At 34.9% G+C, this 16996-nt stretch overlaps 1 protein-coding gene and 1 pseudogene across 1 annotated transcript; one reads left to right on the forward strand and one right to left on the reverse strand.

Annotated features, from left to right (window-relative positions):
- Positions 1-7119, reverse strand: LOC113770473 (gamma aminobutyrate transaminase 3, chloroplastic). The gene is made up of 18 exons (XM_027314939.1): positions 6779-7119; positions 5971-6107; positions 5661-5745; positions 5511-5583; positions 4495-4592; positions 4319-4411; positions 3779-3852; positions 3632-3670; positions 3468-3556; positions 3311-3387; positions 3125-3199; positions 1527-1658; positions 1361-1448; positions 1179-1257; positions 807-897; positions 637-715; positions 401-516; positions 1-281 (listed from the first exon to the last, which is right to left on the reverse strand). The coding sequence occupies exons 1-18, from the start codon at positions 6848-6850 to the stop codon at positions 207-209; spliced, it is 1572 nt and encodes a 523-aa protein (XP_027170740.1). The 5' UTR covers positions 6851-7119; the 3' UTR covers positions 1-206.
- Positions 7120-11838: 4719 nt separating this feature from the next.
- Positions 11839-16515, forward strand: LOC113771027 (annotated as a pseudogene).
- Positions 16516-16996: the final 481 nt, after the last annotated feature.

The following is a 16996-nucleotide window of genomic DNA, read 5'->3' on the forward strand; positions in this document are numbered from 1 at the left end:
TGAAAGAAAAACTTCAACTGATGAAATAGGATTGAAAGAAGAAACGGTATCAGGAATGATGCTTCGATTATTTTCATGCAAAACACCAATAATATTCATACTAGGATAATACATCACCAAACAAACAGTCGATAAAAGAGTTTACTTTACATAGGGAGGGGCATTGCAAATTTTTCACAATCTTCTGATCGCAGGCGGGCGGTCGATTATTTCTTTTGCGCCTTCAGTTCAGCCACTCTCTCTTCGGTAGCCTTAAGTGCCTTAGCATAGATGCCAATTAACTGAAACCAGATAGATTAAATTGTTCAATTGAGTTCGAATTTTTAATAACTAAAAGCGTATACACACCCTCGAAGTCCTCGCAAACAAAGCCTGGAGTCATTTCTGAGAAAAAATGTACCTCATCCACTTCACCTGGAGTCAGGATAAAAGGGGGAGACATCAGTATGTTGTCACCGGCTACGCGTACTAACATACCGTGTTTCTCACACTGTGCTCCAAAATATGAACCAATACCTAACAAAAAGCATTAGGAAAAAATTGCAAACCTCAGACACCTGAACCATAATTCTGTCCTTCAACCCTTATGTTTTCAAATTAGCAAAAGAAGCACAAGATGCATGCAGAAGAAGATACCCCATTCAGAAGGGAAGGCATCATTAGGCGACTTGTTATCAGTGAATTCGGTTCCAAGGATTAAACCCGTTCCCCTTATCTGCAGAAGTGGCACAGGGAAACATATCAATAGTAAGATTTCTAATCTTCATATATATATATCGATGGGAATATTAGAGGCAAAAGTGTACCTCCCCAATTATGGGACTGTCTGAAAATGCTTTTAAGCCATCCTGAAACTTAGGGGCTATCTTATTCACTTGCTCAACAATATTTCTCTCCCTGAAAATAATTAAAAAGTTTTGAATAATTTCCTTCATAAAACATTGTACAAAAACACTCATTAAGAGACACGAGACCACACAATCAGGGCACAAATGGGTTTTAATTTGGTTCAAGGCATGGACAAATCTGACACTCATCCTACTATATCGGCTTTCTCCCTTTTACGTTTTTTTGAACCATACGTATATCAAGATTCACAAAGCAGGCATCTACAGATACATTTATTGCTAAAGAAAATTGTTGATGAGATCAAAGAGTAAAAAACCAGAAAATCATACTTGTAGATCCTGACTGCTTCCAGAGCAACAGCACAAGATACAGGATGCCCAGAATAAGTAAATCCATGAGAAAAAGAACCTTATAAAAAAAAAGAAGAAGAAAAGAAGTGAGACAACTCAATCAGCAATGAAACGTAATGGAGAATATTTTCAGTTGCATTCGAAGACCAACGTGAAAATACCCAGTTTGTTGCTTTGTGAATATATGACATCTGAAACTTCAGGACTCACAAGGACAGCTCCTATTGGCATATATGCAGAAGAAAGAGCCTGAATGAAAATTAACAGAATGTATTATTGTCTAGATACAGACTGGTCATGCCATAATTGCTGCTTGTCTAGTTATACCTTTGCCATTGACACAAGATCGGGCTTTATGTTATACTTTTCACAGCCAAACATTGTCCCAAGCCTTCCAAATGCACATATTACCTCATCCGCAATGAACAAAATGTCATACTTTTTGACAACAGCTTGAATCTGCATGCTTACACAAAAGAAATTGTTAAATCTTTGTGATAATTGAAACAATTGAATCTGCATGCTTACACAAAAGAAATTGTTAAATCTTTGTGATAATTGAAACAAAGAAAGAACAAAGAGTCTGTAACTTTTGCCCGAAGGATTGAAAAGAGGGGAACAAGTGGCTATCCTACTTGGAACCACATAACAAATGCTTTACCAGCGAGTAACATTCTATTTGTAGTATCAGTCAAAAAAGCCAGTCTCAATTTGTAGTAGGTAATTATCTTGGAAGTTTTATGACAAAAATCTTCAATGAGGCGTGATCTAAAACACTTTTAACCAAAATTGATTCAGACAGCAATACAAAGTGTGTGGAAGACAAGAAACCAATGGTTCTCTGCAAGCATGTCTAACTCTAAGATGCATTTGCACAACCACAGCATCAAAAGTAAAAATAAAAATCACAATCCAAATTTAAATTTAAAAAAAAAAAAGATGGCCAAGATGACAAATGCGAGTTAAAATGCATACATGCAAAAAAGTCATATGTTGTAGATAAAACATGCTAGATGAATCTATGAGTTTTACGAAATATGTTAATGCAAGACTACTACATGCTAAATCAATCTACATACATCTTTCTACATATAAAGCATGAGGAATCAGTTTGGTGTTAAAATTTTCTTTTGTCATCTTTTATTGTTCCAATTTTACCCTCACAAAAATAAAGATTCACTAAAGATAACTACTAAAGTTCTGAAACTTCAAATAACCTTTTTTTTTAATTGTTTGCAAAAAACAATATAGATATCTTGTGTTTTTGTTTTCAACAAACAAATAACACTTCTAACAATAACTTAATTTTTTTCTTAACATGTGCTTTTTGCACTAGTAGACTATAAATGACCAATAATTGTTTCAATTTTAATAATGTAATTAATGCATACCTAATGGCCAATACATACATAATAGATAAAAATACATATATAGTCAAGGACCACCTAATGTTATAATTAGACTATTACCTTTTAATTTAGTTTTGTGTATATTGCATTTTGAAATTCTACAGTTGGATTGTACTTTTATGACCTATGTGCATGAAATTCCAATGCTGATAGCTACCACATGTTCATCACATAAACTAGTTCTTGATTTCTAATATGGTAAAAAGTAATAGCTATCACTGATACAATGATTACTAACCAATATTGCTGAAATGTTGAAAAGTCTACATGAAAAGTTGAGTGTGATGTGAGCCTATTGATATTGATACCAGTTGGTAATGAAATATGTGACCTATATATGCATGCATTTGGATGAGCTAACTGGCAAAATCAAGTCATTCTATAGCTTTCTTTCATGTTTCTTGCATGGAGAAATGAATTTGAGGAATACTAACCTACTTCACTCAGTACGCAACTCAGTTTCTTACAACCGCATATAATTTAACACAAACTTAAGACATAGGAAAAAAAGCCAACCTTCTCAAAATAGGTTGCAGGAGGAGGGATAACACCCCCAGCTCCCATGACAGGCTCAGCAATAAAAGCAGCAATCTGAAATGACAAGTTAGTAGGTAACAAAACCAAAATTTGTAGGAGCACCAAATGAAACAGAAACATAAACGACAAGTAGCAAGGAAATGTAAATAAATAACACCCAGTTACCGTCTCAGGTCCCTCTTTGAGGATAAGAGCCTCCAAGTTATTGGCCAACCTGGTTGAAAACTCCTCTTCAGTCTCACCTGAAAAGAGACCGAAAAAAAATTCCTTTATATCAGGGAACAGAGAAGATGAAACAAAACAAGGGTAACTAACCAATAACCTGGAAGATGGTAGCGCCAATAATGGGGACAGTCAGTATGCAACACAAATGGAGCCGGCAGATCAAATTTTTGATGCAGAGCAGGAAGACTAGAAAAAGCAAAAGCATTAGGGGGTGGGTAAAACATTAAGCAACTTGGTAATCGAACACTGATTTGTCATTACCCTGACAGACTTGCAGCTATTAGAGTTGATCCATGGTATCTGATAAAACATGAAAAGTTAAAGCAAACTCAGTAATATTCTCCTAAGCAGATGCACGAGATTTATGCAAAGTGTGACCAAAAGAAAAAAGTATAGCAGTCAGATTACGATTTTGATCGAGCTATGAATTTCTTCTTGTTTGGCCTCCCTAGGGCATTGTTGTAATACCACACTAGCTTCACCTACAAGCACACGGGACAAATGTGAAAAATTCAGCTTACAACATAAAATCAAGAACAAAGTTGGTCCCCAGAGCAATTTTTGCCTTTTTCCATTATATTTGACAAAGCTACCATCGATGAACAAATGCATCTGTATGGGATCTAAAAATTTCTGAGGTGATGGAGTAGTTTTCAAGAATGGACATCACAATCTTCATTTACAACATGATGACAAAGAAATACAGCAGATACCATAATCTTTCAAGCAACCCCCAGCCTTTTAATTTTCTGCCTTTTCACTTCTTCTGACACTTCCATAGAAGCTGTATCTTTCCTATATTGCAGATGAATTTCCAGAGTACTACTGATGTTTACTTAATGTATTAAATAGAAATCCAAGTTCTCTAAGGTGCCGCAAACTATTCAAAAAGATGAAAGCAGCAAGTGAAGGACAATTTACTGAAAAGCTTCTTGGCAAAAAGAGAACCTGTGTATCATTTGCTTCTGATCCACTATTTGTGAAAAATGCTTTTGACATTGTTGAAGGGGTGAATAGTTCTATGAGCTCCTTAGCAAGATCCTACAAATCCCCTAAAGTAAATTAGCAGAACATATATTGCAACAAACAAAAGAGTTAGCATACCAAAAGAAAGATTATCACACCAAAGAAGGTTTTGTTGTGCGATTCCAAAAGGAGTGGTAAAATGGTAAGGTGTTTAGTTGTTTAGCAGCAGCAGCAATAAGCCTAGGTTCATTCCCACCTGCGAGTTTGCAAGGATATTGAGACATTAAGCTTAAGACACGCGGTCCACATTCCGGTGAAAAGCTTATATTGGTAGATAAAAAAGATGGGGGAATGTTTGGGGGAAAGGGGAAATGGTATACATTCTTTAGGTAGGTACATGTGTAAACCACGTATAGGAATTCACATATATGAACAGGATTATACACATTTTTCTTGACTAAAGTTGATCCCCATTGGATCCAACTATTTACCATATTGTGACAGGTCATATCATTTTTCGATGTAGCCATGAAAACCATATGATTGTGGAGAACATATACAAAAGAACATCTTCAGAATACAATACTAAGACAACTCAGGTAATGGTCTCTGCATCTGATATAAAACTTACAGGATGTAGTAACTACTGAGAACTAGGAAATTCTTTACTGTGGAACAAAAGAATTCTGTTTATTTTACTTCATCAACATCACAAAATAATGAACAAGAACAACTGTGAATTGTCATCCGGAAATGGTCTGCACAGAGCATTTGCCCCACCTCAATTTTGTGAGTTGAGCATTTTCCTGACTATTAAACAGTGCTAACATATTGGCTTCTCATTTAAACTTAAGCAGCAACAACTAGCAAGAAAAGTCTTTCTTGATAACCTATTCCTAATAGGCACTTGCGACTAGGATATTTAACAAGATAAGAGGAAAAATTTTGATAGGACTTAAAAGGAGGAATCTGATTTTTAGACGTTTCCATTTCTCTGATGAAGACGGATAATTCTGCAATTTTTCGATATTCAGGATTGCTACATTGCTATATAGATTAGCCACTAAAGGCAAGTAAGTTTCATCATAGAGAAACCAAAGACAGGCAGACCACAGGGACAGGTTCCGGTATAAAAGCAAACGTAAAGAAAATGATAACATTGGCAACTGAATACCTAAAGCCGTGGACCACAGGCCAGCCAGAGCATCTAGATATTTTTTACCATTAACATCATAGACATAGGAACCCTGTAAATTGAGAAGAAAAAGGTCAAGACAAGTGACATATGAAATAAATGAAACTAAAATCTTTCAAAGGCCCCTACCTCAGATCTTTCGATAACCAGAGGATCCAAATCAGTGGACTGCCAACCAGCTGTGAAGGGTGCCAACATTTCATGGCCCTTGAAACTGTAAAACTCAAGAACATAAGCTAATAAGATACCAATTTCGGCCTCTGCGAATCAAGATAATAAGAATATAAAATGCAGAAAAGAGCAACTAGAACAAATATAAGAAACTCAAACAAAAGGAAACAAGTAGAGGCATAAGCGATGTTTTATGCGCAGCAGTGGAAGAGAAGAACGAAAGGAGAAAAAAGAGGAGGAGAATGATAGCAAGGAAATGTATACTTACCCTTTATCATCAATTGCAGAAACATCCTTCTGTGCAGCTGCCTCTGTACTATTCCATCTATTCTGGGAGGGAGCCTGAGTTATGTGATCCTGCAACCTGCTTGCAACTGGCGTACAATTTACGACAGGAAAGCCAACCTGCATACCCCAATAGCTGCATTTGTTAAAGTATTTCCCTCATTTTTATTTTTATTTTTATTTTTACTTTTGGGGTAAAAGACAATCAGCAGCCATGACAGAAGCTCAGATTAAGAAAAAATAATAATAATAATAATTGGGAACCTTAGCATTAAGGACAGTATGTTAGCTTGGAAGTCAGTCTGAAAATGTATTAGGAATACAGTAACAGAACATCTAGCAGCGAACGTGATTATCTGGGTGCTAGTTTTAGGGCAAGGAGCCATAGATTGACAAACTTGAATACTGGGTTTTGAGTTGCAATGGTTTCTGGTTTTGATTACTATTTCAAGACTGAACAGAAAAAGTACAATAAGACAAGAAAGGGAGGCAGGCAGAAATAAAGTCGATCAGCTTGAAAATGCAGAAGCCCATAAGGAGGCGAGTTGATGATGAACAAGCAAGTACGTAGTAGTAAGCATTCAAGAAAAGGGAATCCCCGAATCAAGAAAAAAGTGCCTCAAGTGTAGGAGTAATAACCAAAGTCCTACCTATCCACAATATATAGTATAGACATGTGTGTATATATATAACACGTGCTAGGAGGAATATACCAACATGTCAATCATCAAAGCAAGGCAGAAAGGTATAAGGAGAGATGTAGAGAGAGGCAGAAAAAGAGTTGGTGATACCTTTGCGGCGGCGGCGGCGGTGGCTTTTTGCAGAGTGGATCGAAGGAGGAGACGGTTGACCACGTTTGCCATTCTCTGTCTATCTTTCTCTATTGAATCCTTGCCCCTAACCTTTCTCTTTATTATTTGATAGGGGGCTTAAAAGAGCAGATGTTTGTAGTATAAACTTGGGAGGGAGGGAGGGAGGGAGGAGGAGGATCAGAAAGAAGAGTAATTGAGACGACAAGGTAGAAATGAATTAATTTGGAGGAGTGACAGCTGACAGGTAGGGGAGAATGCCAATAGAGCCGCAGCAGAGAAAGGAAGAAAGAAACAAGAGGAACAGAACAGACGAGTGACGAGCGCCAGCGATGGCTTGGATTAAATACTCCTACAACTATCCTTTCCTGTGTGGTAGGTAATCAGTAGTAATTACTGCTGCTGCTGCTAAGTGCTAAGATCACATAACATAACCGGTCCCTTTTAGCAGTACACAACAAAATAAGTAACGGAGGAGGACTCCGAACTCCGGAGTATTTGGGTCCCCCCTTCAAGTTCTATCTTGATCACTTATTACTTAATGGGATTATTAGCTTTGCATGTGTATATGCAATACGAATGAGGACAAGACTCTACAGTAGTCGAAAACCGATCATTTCGATGAGCAGAGTAGATTTGTGGCTCCATTCATTCCCCCTCCCTCTCCCTCTCCGCTCTGCATCCCTTGCATTATTTCTTTCTACTCTGTCAATTACGCCCAAGTTTCTCCTAAGACTTTTTTCCCCATTGCTAGGTGTAGAGTTTCAAAGAATTCAGCTCAGGATAGATCCTTCCCAGATTGGCACTTTTTTGGTTATTTCTCTTCAATCTTGTTTTGTATTCTAATTGTTTGACTTGATTATATATATATATATATATATGTATATATATATTAGAAGTTATTATTACCAAAATTTGAACAATTTTTATTTTTTTTATAATTCATTACTTCATTATTTATAACAAATTTCAATCGACAAATTGATTTCCTTGTTTTTTCTTCTTTTTTATTTTGTAACAACTAGTTCCCTTCCTTTTTCACTCTTTTATTCATAGCAAACTGTTAATCATTTTACTAATTTCTATCTTATACACATTTGTATTGATTATGCCTTACTAAATCTTTTTATCAATAAACTTAATAATTTTTCTTATTTTTAATTCTCTTCAATCATGTTTTGTTGTTATTTGTTACTACTTCTAAAATGTTGATAATTTTTATTTTTTTTTATCATTTTGTATTTCATATTTTTAGCATATGACTCATATTGATCTATTTAAGTTATATAATTAGTTATACTTTTTAAAATTTCTCTATTATTTATTATGTTTTCTTCTTGGGAATCCAATTTCTTAGCAACTTATTACAAGTCAAAAATTGTTTTATGTGAGCACAGAATGTGAGAATAGCCCTTCAACAACCTACCAAATAAGTAATTGCTCTCTTGATTTTTTTTATCAATCAAATTTGACTTAGTAATTTCTTTCAATCAAGGCTTTTCATGAAATCAAGGTTATTTAATATATATATATATATATATATATATGTATGTATGTATGTGTGTTTGCGCACGCGGGCGCATTATATTATAAAAAAAAAAGCCTAACCAAAAGATTTAATTATCTCAATTAGTTTTATTTCTTTCAATCATTTATGCCTTCAATCATTTCTTAAACTAGCATGTCAATCATCCCAAGTGACAGATGGAAAAAAGCCACCTCTTCCGTACCAATTAGTTTAATTTAATTGAAACAATCATGTACGACATCAATGTATGTTTAATATCTCATATATTTTTATTTTATTAAATCTTGTATTTATACACTCAATCCTATCTTCTTTGGTGCACAATTCATTTGGTTACTACTTAGGGTCAATTTTTAGGTGTTTTTTTTTTTTGGCTAACAACAATTAATCCCCTTTTTCCATCCACTTTGTTTTTCTTACTTTTTGTACTTATTCTATTTAATTTTTTTTTATTTATGTTTTTATAGTGTAAGTAGGAGGGTTTGAACTCGAGATCTCTCACTTACATTCTCTTTTCTCATACCATCCAACTTATGCCTCCCCTTAATTTTGACATATTATAACTAATATATGTGCCAAAATCTCTTTTGTTTTTGTTGGCAGAAGTGAATTGAACTCTCTTCATCGAGGTATATATGTTCCCTTAATATTGTGCATTTCATTTGTTCTTATACATTTGTACTTGTGATCACTGAACAAATATTGATTCTAATTTAACTATCTATGCTCTCTTTAGTTGACCAGTTTTATAGCATATGTCTTGGTAGGTAATTTTGATTTCTCAATTCTTATTAATATTTCGATAATGAATTGAGTATATAACTATTTTATGTATGTAAATCACATGCATGAGTCATCACTGTCCATCAATGTTCTTAACATCACAAGATGTTTACTCTTTTTTTTTTTTTTCATTTTCAAACCAATTTCTTTTACATCTTCAAAAGTGAAAATTTTTTCTATGACTTTTCATTGCACAAAATGATTTTCAAATTTTAAAAAAAAATCAACAAATTATGTGTAGTCCCGTCAAAGAACTAGTTTGGATAAATAGAATAGAATGCGTCTCCATTCATTCACTGCCTTTTTCTCTTTGCTTTTGTATCTATTGCATTGCTTTGGCCTAATTTTGGTATGTTTGCTTATTATCCTTCCATTATTTCTTTCTTCTTACTATTTATTCTCTTTTATTGCTCTGAGTTACTCTTGAGTTGCATGCGCTCGTAACTTGTTTCCCATTTTTCTTACCCGACCATATACTATCAAGTTTGCATACGTAGTATATATATGCATTTTTTCTTTTCGAATTTATGACCAACGTACCATTTTTTGGTTTAGAGTCTCAAAGGGTTTGGCTCAGGACAGACCTTCGCGAGCTCCTTGTATCTCTTACTTGTTTGATATTTAAACAATCTCATATGAATACATATTCTATGGTCAAGTTTGTCAGAGTTTGTACATGAATAGTAACACGGCACTGATCACCACCCGAAGCCTTTTTAGTTTATTACTGACTTGAGAATAGGAGCAGAATCGAGGGACCAGTCTTGACATCTTGCTTGCTTGCTTGCTATTAGTTTGCAGGCCATCAACTTGGGACCTTAGATTTTCTACTCGTATGATTGGCACAATCTTTGGGAATGATAGTTCTATTCTATGAATTTTGATATACTAGTTATGGCCCATAACACTCGATCAAAATGTGATCTTCTAGCAACCGAAACTGCTCCTCTTGAGGAATAGGTCAGAAATCAGGACAGGGATGCCATAACAAAGATAATTTATTAGGACCAATATTGGAATGTTTGAGGAGTTTGTGAAATACATGAAAGGCAAGCATAAAACAGATGAAGAACCATCTGTCTGGTCTAATCGAAGAACTCGAGAGGAGGATTCCTCTTTCTCAGAGGGTGATCATCACCTGAAGAGAAGAAGAAATAAGAGATCCCCTTTTGAGGGAGCAAATAGAAATAGGCCAGCTTGGCTTATGCAAGACTCCCTGCTCAGGACAGAGCAAGTTAGCAAATAGATGAGGAGGTAGATCCATGCACAGGAAGAGGCATGTGAAACTTGCAAGCTCTCTCTGTTTACTCCTGAAATTGATGATTTTCCCTTCCCTTATAACTTTAATTACCTAGCTCAATTCCTATATATTATAGAACTTTGGACCCCAAACACTACATTTTCACATTCCAAGCGACAATTTGGCTGTATAAATTTCCCGACAAATCAAGTGCCAAACCTTTCCTATGTTTCTATAAGGGAAGTCTCAAATTTGGTTCCAGAACCTATCTCATCTTTTCCTGAGCCAATTTAGAAGTTCATGAATCGCTTCATCTCTTCTTTGCCCTTCATAAAGACCTCGACCCACCTCATAAATATTAAGCAGAAACTAAATGAGTCCTTGAAGTCCTATGTAGCAAGGTTCTTAATGAAAGCATGAAAGACCAGAATTCGAGTGAAAAAGATTATGATTGCTTCATTTATGCACGGATTCAAGACCTTGAAGTTTCATACTCCTATTATTAGTAATGATTTCTTTCAAATGTTTTGAGTTTGGACATTAGCGTGTAAAAACTCCACCTTGTGTAGACTATTGTTAGTAGTGATTTCTTTCAAAAAGATTTGAGGTTGGCCATTAGCATGTAAAAGCTCGACCTTGTGTTTTTAATATAGCCTACCAGGCTAGCTTTTTATAATCCTAGTACTTTATCATCTCTTATAATGAATTCCTTATTAACCTTGACAAACTCATAACAAAGTCCAAGGTGACATTTTTCCATTTCCATTCAAGAGTATGTAAAGATTTTAGTAATTCAATCCGTCTTTAGTGTTTCGCTTTTACTTATTAGCAAACTAGATATTTTCATACAAATTTGGCAATCTCTCTCTTTATTCCACTCCACTAATAGGACTACTTTAAGTCCTTATATATCTTGAGCATACTTAGAACTATGAATCTCTTTCATCAACTCATTTCTAGTCTCTAGACCTTTGGAACATTAATACATTACTATCTTTATGCAATTGAAATTTGGCAATTGTTGAGCTTTTATCTTCCCTTTGATCTTTATCAATTTCAAGTCATTGACTTGACCTACCTTAATTCTTTAATAATTGAAGGTTAAACAATTAACACTGCCTTAACACTGCCTTATGAAACCCTACTTTGGTAAACTTTCTAGTCCATCACTATATGGTGGGACTAACAAAATTCTTGTTGGAAATGGCTTGATACTTCTTGTACACACATGGGATAGTCTTTGCACTTATTCATGTCAACTCAAGTTTAATACTGTTTTTCGTATTCCACGACCATCTCATTACCTTTTATCACTTCGTAAACTTTGTCATGATAATATCATTCTACTAATTTTCAATGCCATGGTTCTTTTGTGAAGAACAATGATGCGACTGCCAAAAATGCGATCCGAGCTGAGCTGCGATGAGCTAAGCGAGCTGGTCAGGGACGAGCTGATGGGAGGAAAGCGAACGAACTGAGCTTAGTCCTAAAATGCGATTCGAGCTGAGCTGTTGCGAGCTGGTCAGGGACGAGCTGATGGGAGGTAAGCAAGCCGACCTGCAAGGGGGACGAACGGCGGGGCTAGTTCCCTGGAGCAGCTCCAACGGTCAAGTCAGTAAGAGCTTGAGAGTAAAGTAACAATGGAAAGTGTTGTTGATGGCGTACCTTGTGTTGCCTTGTAGCGCTGTATTTATAGGCTTGTAGGTAGTAGTTTCCTTATAGGATTAGAAGTCCGGCCAAAGAGAGAGTCCTTCTAGGGCTCCATCGGCTAGCTCCGAAAAGTTTGGAGGCCGCGGCCCACCAGGCCCATCCAGCGGGGAGACGGCAGCCATGCGCGAGCTGGCATCCCTCCTGTCCGAGCTGGTCTGGCCGAACTGACAGGTCATCATGTCCGAACTGACACGTGGCTCCGGTGAATTTGCTCCTCTACAAACAACATGATAGGGACCAATCTTTTCCCTGCTATATAGTATGGTGCCTTGCATCTTATTTCATTTACACTATATTTTTTAACTCCAGTTGCTTTGCTTGCTTAACAATTGCTGCCTCTCGTGTGGCATTATCATCTAGGTCATCCAAATAGAAAACTTTGCCTTTTCTTTAGAAGAGTAAAGCCTTTTAACTTCTCTATCTTTCCATGATTTGAATTACTCATGTCAATAAAAACAATCTAAATGTTTATTGTTTCAACTCTTTCTGTTGCTCCAGTAGATAATTCTCTTCCATTTTTTAACTACAACCTATGTTTTTCTGATTCCGTTTTCCCTTGTCAGAGCCATGATCGTTCTTCATCTTCTAATTCTTAGAGTCAACCGGAACTTGTTACTTCTTTTTCTTCATCTTCTTTACATTTTACTTTTGCATTTATGTCAGATTCTCTTATATATGTCTAAGTCTTCACCTCTCTTATCCCTTGTCTCTGCATCTTCTAGTTATTTTATAGCATCTAATATTAATACACAAATGTCTTCTTAACATCCTACAGTTATCATCTCAAAGTTGGCATCTGCAAGTCCAAAATTCTTCCTTCTCTTATCACCAACAGTTCTATCATCTCAAATAACCTACTATATGAATCCATTTGTTTTTCTCAAGATATCAAAGATCCTCATTGGCGAGCAATCACAGTCGAAGAGTTTAATGTTCTTTTTTTTTAAAAAAAAATGGTACTTTGTCCTGCAAGGAAGACATGCATATGTAGTAGAAAATTTAAAATTTTTTATTTTTTTAAGCAGATCCATGTGATTAAGAGTATATTAAGAAGATACAATAAAGATCTTCCTAAATTTTGCAACAAGGTTGCATGTAGGTTAAGCTATCTATTCAAAATTGTCCAATCGTATAACCTCCATTGGTAATCTACACAAGTGTTTATGCAAGAACTCCTTAGGTATATTTTTCTGAGTTATGATAATGCTAGATAACTACCAAAATTTATCTCACAAGATGAAGTAATTTGAAGGAAAAAATCCTAGTCTTGTAGACTAGAAAATTTGTCTAAGTAGGGAAGAGAGAGAGAGACAATCTCGTCTCTCTTGGCAGCCAAAATTACCCTTCATTCTTTCTCTAAATTTTCTTTAAAATTTTATGCGCTGCTATGTGAAGATAATGTATTTTGTTAATTTAAACTAAGAGGGTATATATAGTCGAATTGGTTTTCTAATTCTTATAAAAATTGCATTAGCAGTTTTTATAAGAACTTAGATTCCAATTTCTAATACAATTCCTGTTCTAAAAGACTTAAGATCACTTGCAACATAAGATTTTCAATTATAATTTTTCTAAACCCTAAATTTGAATCTTAACTTACAAATTAAACTATAAGTTTCTGAAACTTTTAATTCAAGTTCCTACTTGAACATCTTTTAATTTCACACAATAAATTCTTAATATGTGTGATCCATTTGATTCTCTATTACATTGGCAATAAGTAAAAGTTAGAATTCTTAACGTAAGAGGATAGTTTTAAGTGAGAAGATCACTAATATGCATGCTCTATACAGAGATTTATCATTGACACTCAAATAACCATTTCTATGATAATATCTATTTAGATCAATTTAATGAATTTGATCATCTTATTAAGCATCCACATATTGAGTTTTGATGTTTTTACATCATAGTAAATGAGATCTAGTACTTCCTTTAAAAGGAAAACACATAGTATGTACTAGTTATGCATATTCATAGTGTTCCCTTTATTAATACTATGACTAGAGTTTTTTAAAAAATTCTAATAAATATTTCTCACTGTTATAACACATTATGATTACATTACTCTAGTTATAGTTTTTTCTAAGGATTTTATCTAATTAATATAAAAATGCAACAATTGATAAGATAAAAATATCATTTATTAAACATAAATAGTTAAAATATAATGATAACCTCTAATTTTAGGACATAAATACTAACACATCCTTAGTTCTGCCTTTCTACATAGTCATCTTACTGAGAAGGTATATATGAAACAACCCTCAAGTTTCATTGGTACTTAATATACCCATTATATTTATTTCCTTTCCTGCTTCACTTATGGTTTAAAGCAAATCCTACATGCATGGTTTCAACGTTTGAGTTCATATCTTCTTAACTACGGATTTACCTATAGTCAAGCTGATAATTTCATATTTATTCTCCTTTCCTATATTGATGATATCATTCCTACTGGTAGTAGTATCTCATATTTACAAGTTTTCATTGCGTCTATCTCCAAGTTCTTTGCCAAGAAGGACCTTAGTGATTTTTATTAACATATTCATGTTGAACGAATTGTTCCTCCACTTCATTAGTTTTAATTCAAACTTGCTATATTACTAATCAACTTCATCAATTTAACATGCAAGCTTGTAAATTCTTCACTCTTCTTTCTGCCAATTCTACTCTTTCTCTTCATCATAATGATCTTTCCCCAGATTCTAATTCCTATCGAAGTATGATTGGTGTATTTTAATATCATGATTATGCATCTGAAAATTTTTTATGCTATTGATGAGAAGCTCTAATTTTATTCAAACTCCCACTATTGTAAGCATATAGGTTGTACACTAGTACATCGAGTATTTGAGTATCGATCCCACAAGAAAGATTAATCAATTATCGATACTATTCAAATTTCTTTATTATTTAGATTATCAACACATTGGAGAAAAGTAAAACTATGCAAAAAAAAAAAAAAAGTGTGCAAGAAAATAATAATGGAAAGCTCCTCAAATCATGGTATCCTCAATTACTCATGCAAGTACAATTCTCAAATCATTGAACACTATTATCTCAGTTAGCTATGGCATAATTTTTTAATGCTTGTGATACTTGCTTTCGCTGTTGTATCCAAATATTCATGATACCCACTTTTGTTGGTGTACCACACTTATAGCTAATCCATACTTACTTTCATAGTTATAAAACTAAGAGCAAACTGCACAAGATGTCACTAAACTATTGTGTTGTATTGCTTTTGGTCACTAAACTAATTTTTTAGCCAAAAATGTCATCAAACTAGTAAATCTATAATGTTTAGGTCATTCTGTTTATTTATGCTGTCAAGGGAGACAGAAACTCAATTTTTCAAGGACAAATTCATCTATACACTCAATTATTTTAGGGGTAAATTCGTCTTACAGCTTTTTATGTGGTCAAGATTAGGGGTGCTAGCAAGTCAAGATTCGAGCTCAAGAAATAAGTACTCGAGTGCTCGCCGAGCTTAATCGAGCTTTCATATTTTATTTATATTATATTATATATTATATATTTTTAAAAAAAATTATAGATTTATTTCAAAACTCGAGCTCGAATTCGAGTAGCTCGGGCTTGATATTTACTTGAGCTTACTCGAGCTCGAGTTTAGTTTTATTTCATCGCGTCGAGCTCGAGTCCAAATTTTTTTACTCGATCGAGCTCGAGTAGCACAAATTTTGATCGAGCTCGAGCTCGAGTACGGTGCTACTCGAGTTCGACTCGGCTCGATAGCACCTCTAGTCAAGATTGCCTCTCAAACCTTAATCCTCCGAAAGCCTACCTTTGTTTCTCTGAACAAGCTAACCACTGCCTATCCTCTGCGACTCTCCTTCTCCTTCGCTAATCCTAAATGGCTAGCAATAAGTAGCGCTCCCTCGTCGATCCTCATCAATAATCCTTCAACCGAAACCTCAAGTTACCAGACTCCCCACTCAATCTTTGCTCACTTGTTCAACTTGAATCGTGACTATGCTGTTGGATCTCACTCTAACGGCCTCCAAGTTGTTAGTCAACATGGTTCTCAATCTGGACTGAAATTGAAGGGCTTTCATGGCCTCCCAGAGCCTTTAATCCACTCAGCCAGCCTAGCTTTTTGGCTGCAGTTCAGGATGCTTCCACCAGACTTTGTCACCGTGGCTGTAGCCGGGATGTCAACTTGGCTGGATATATATATATATATATATATATATATATTGAGGTTTTGATGGTTAGGGTTTTGCTGAGCTAGTTCGCCAATATACCTGGGGATAGGCAACCATTGTTAGCAATTAGGGACCTTTGTGATTCGTATTTGAATCTTTTCAAGAATACAATCCGTCCGATCTTTGATACCCTGGTATCAGTCCATTGTTGACTTTTTCTATTTTGGGGACACCCAGCTCCATTTTGAAAAGCATCAAAGGTTTTGAAGTGAGTGGATCATCAATCTAAGCTGTGTTTGTATCTATGGTTAGGTATTAAGGACCGTTAGTACTGTCAATTTTGTAACTTTAGGAGAAACTATACGATGTTTATGACTAGTAGCTTGTTGGTCTCTAGTTTATGTACAAGAGTCTACTTTTGGTCTATCTAACAATATAAATTTGAAATGTGCCATTATGAAAAAAAAAAACAATATAAATTTGAATTTGTGCAATTCATTTTTTTTTTTTTTGTGGAAGCAAGCTCGCACAAAAAGCTGTATAGATGAATTTGCCCCTGAAAAATTGAGCTTCCGTCTCTCTTGACGGCATAAATAGACGGAATGATCTAGACATTACAAATTTACTAGTTCGGTGATATTTTTGGCAAAGAAATTAGTTTAGTGACCAAAAGTGGCACATTATAATAGTTTAGCGATATTTCGCGCAATTTGCTTTAAAACTAAGCATAGGCTCTTTTGTTTTTATGAAATTATATGGAATAAGTCACA

Source organism: Coffea eugenioides, chromosome 5, assembly GCF_003713205.1.
Source record: "Coffea eugenioides isolate CCC68of chromosome 5, Ceug_1.0, whole genome shotgun sequence".
Classification (NCBI taxonomy): Eukaryota; Viridiplantae; Streptophyta; class Magnoliopsida; order Gentianales; family Rubiaceae; genus Coffea; species Coffea eugenioides.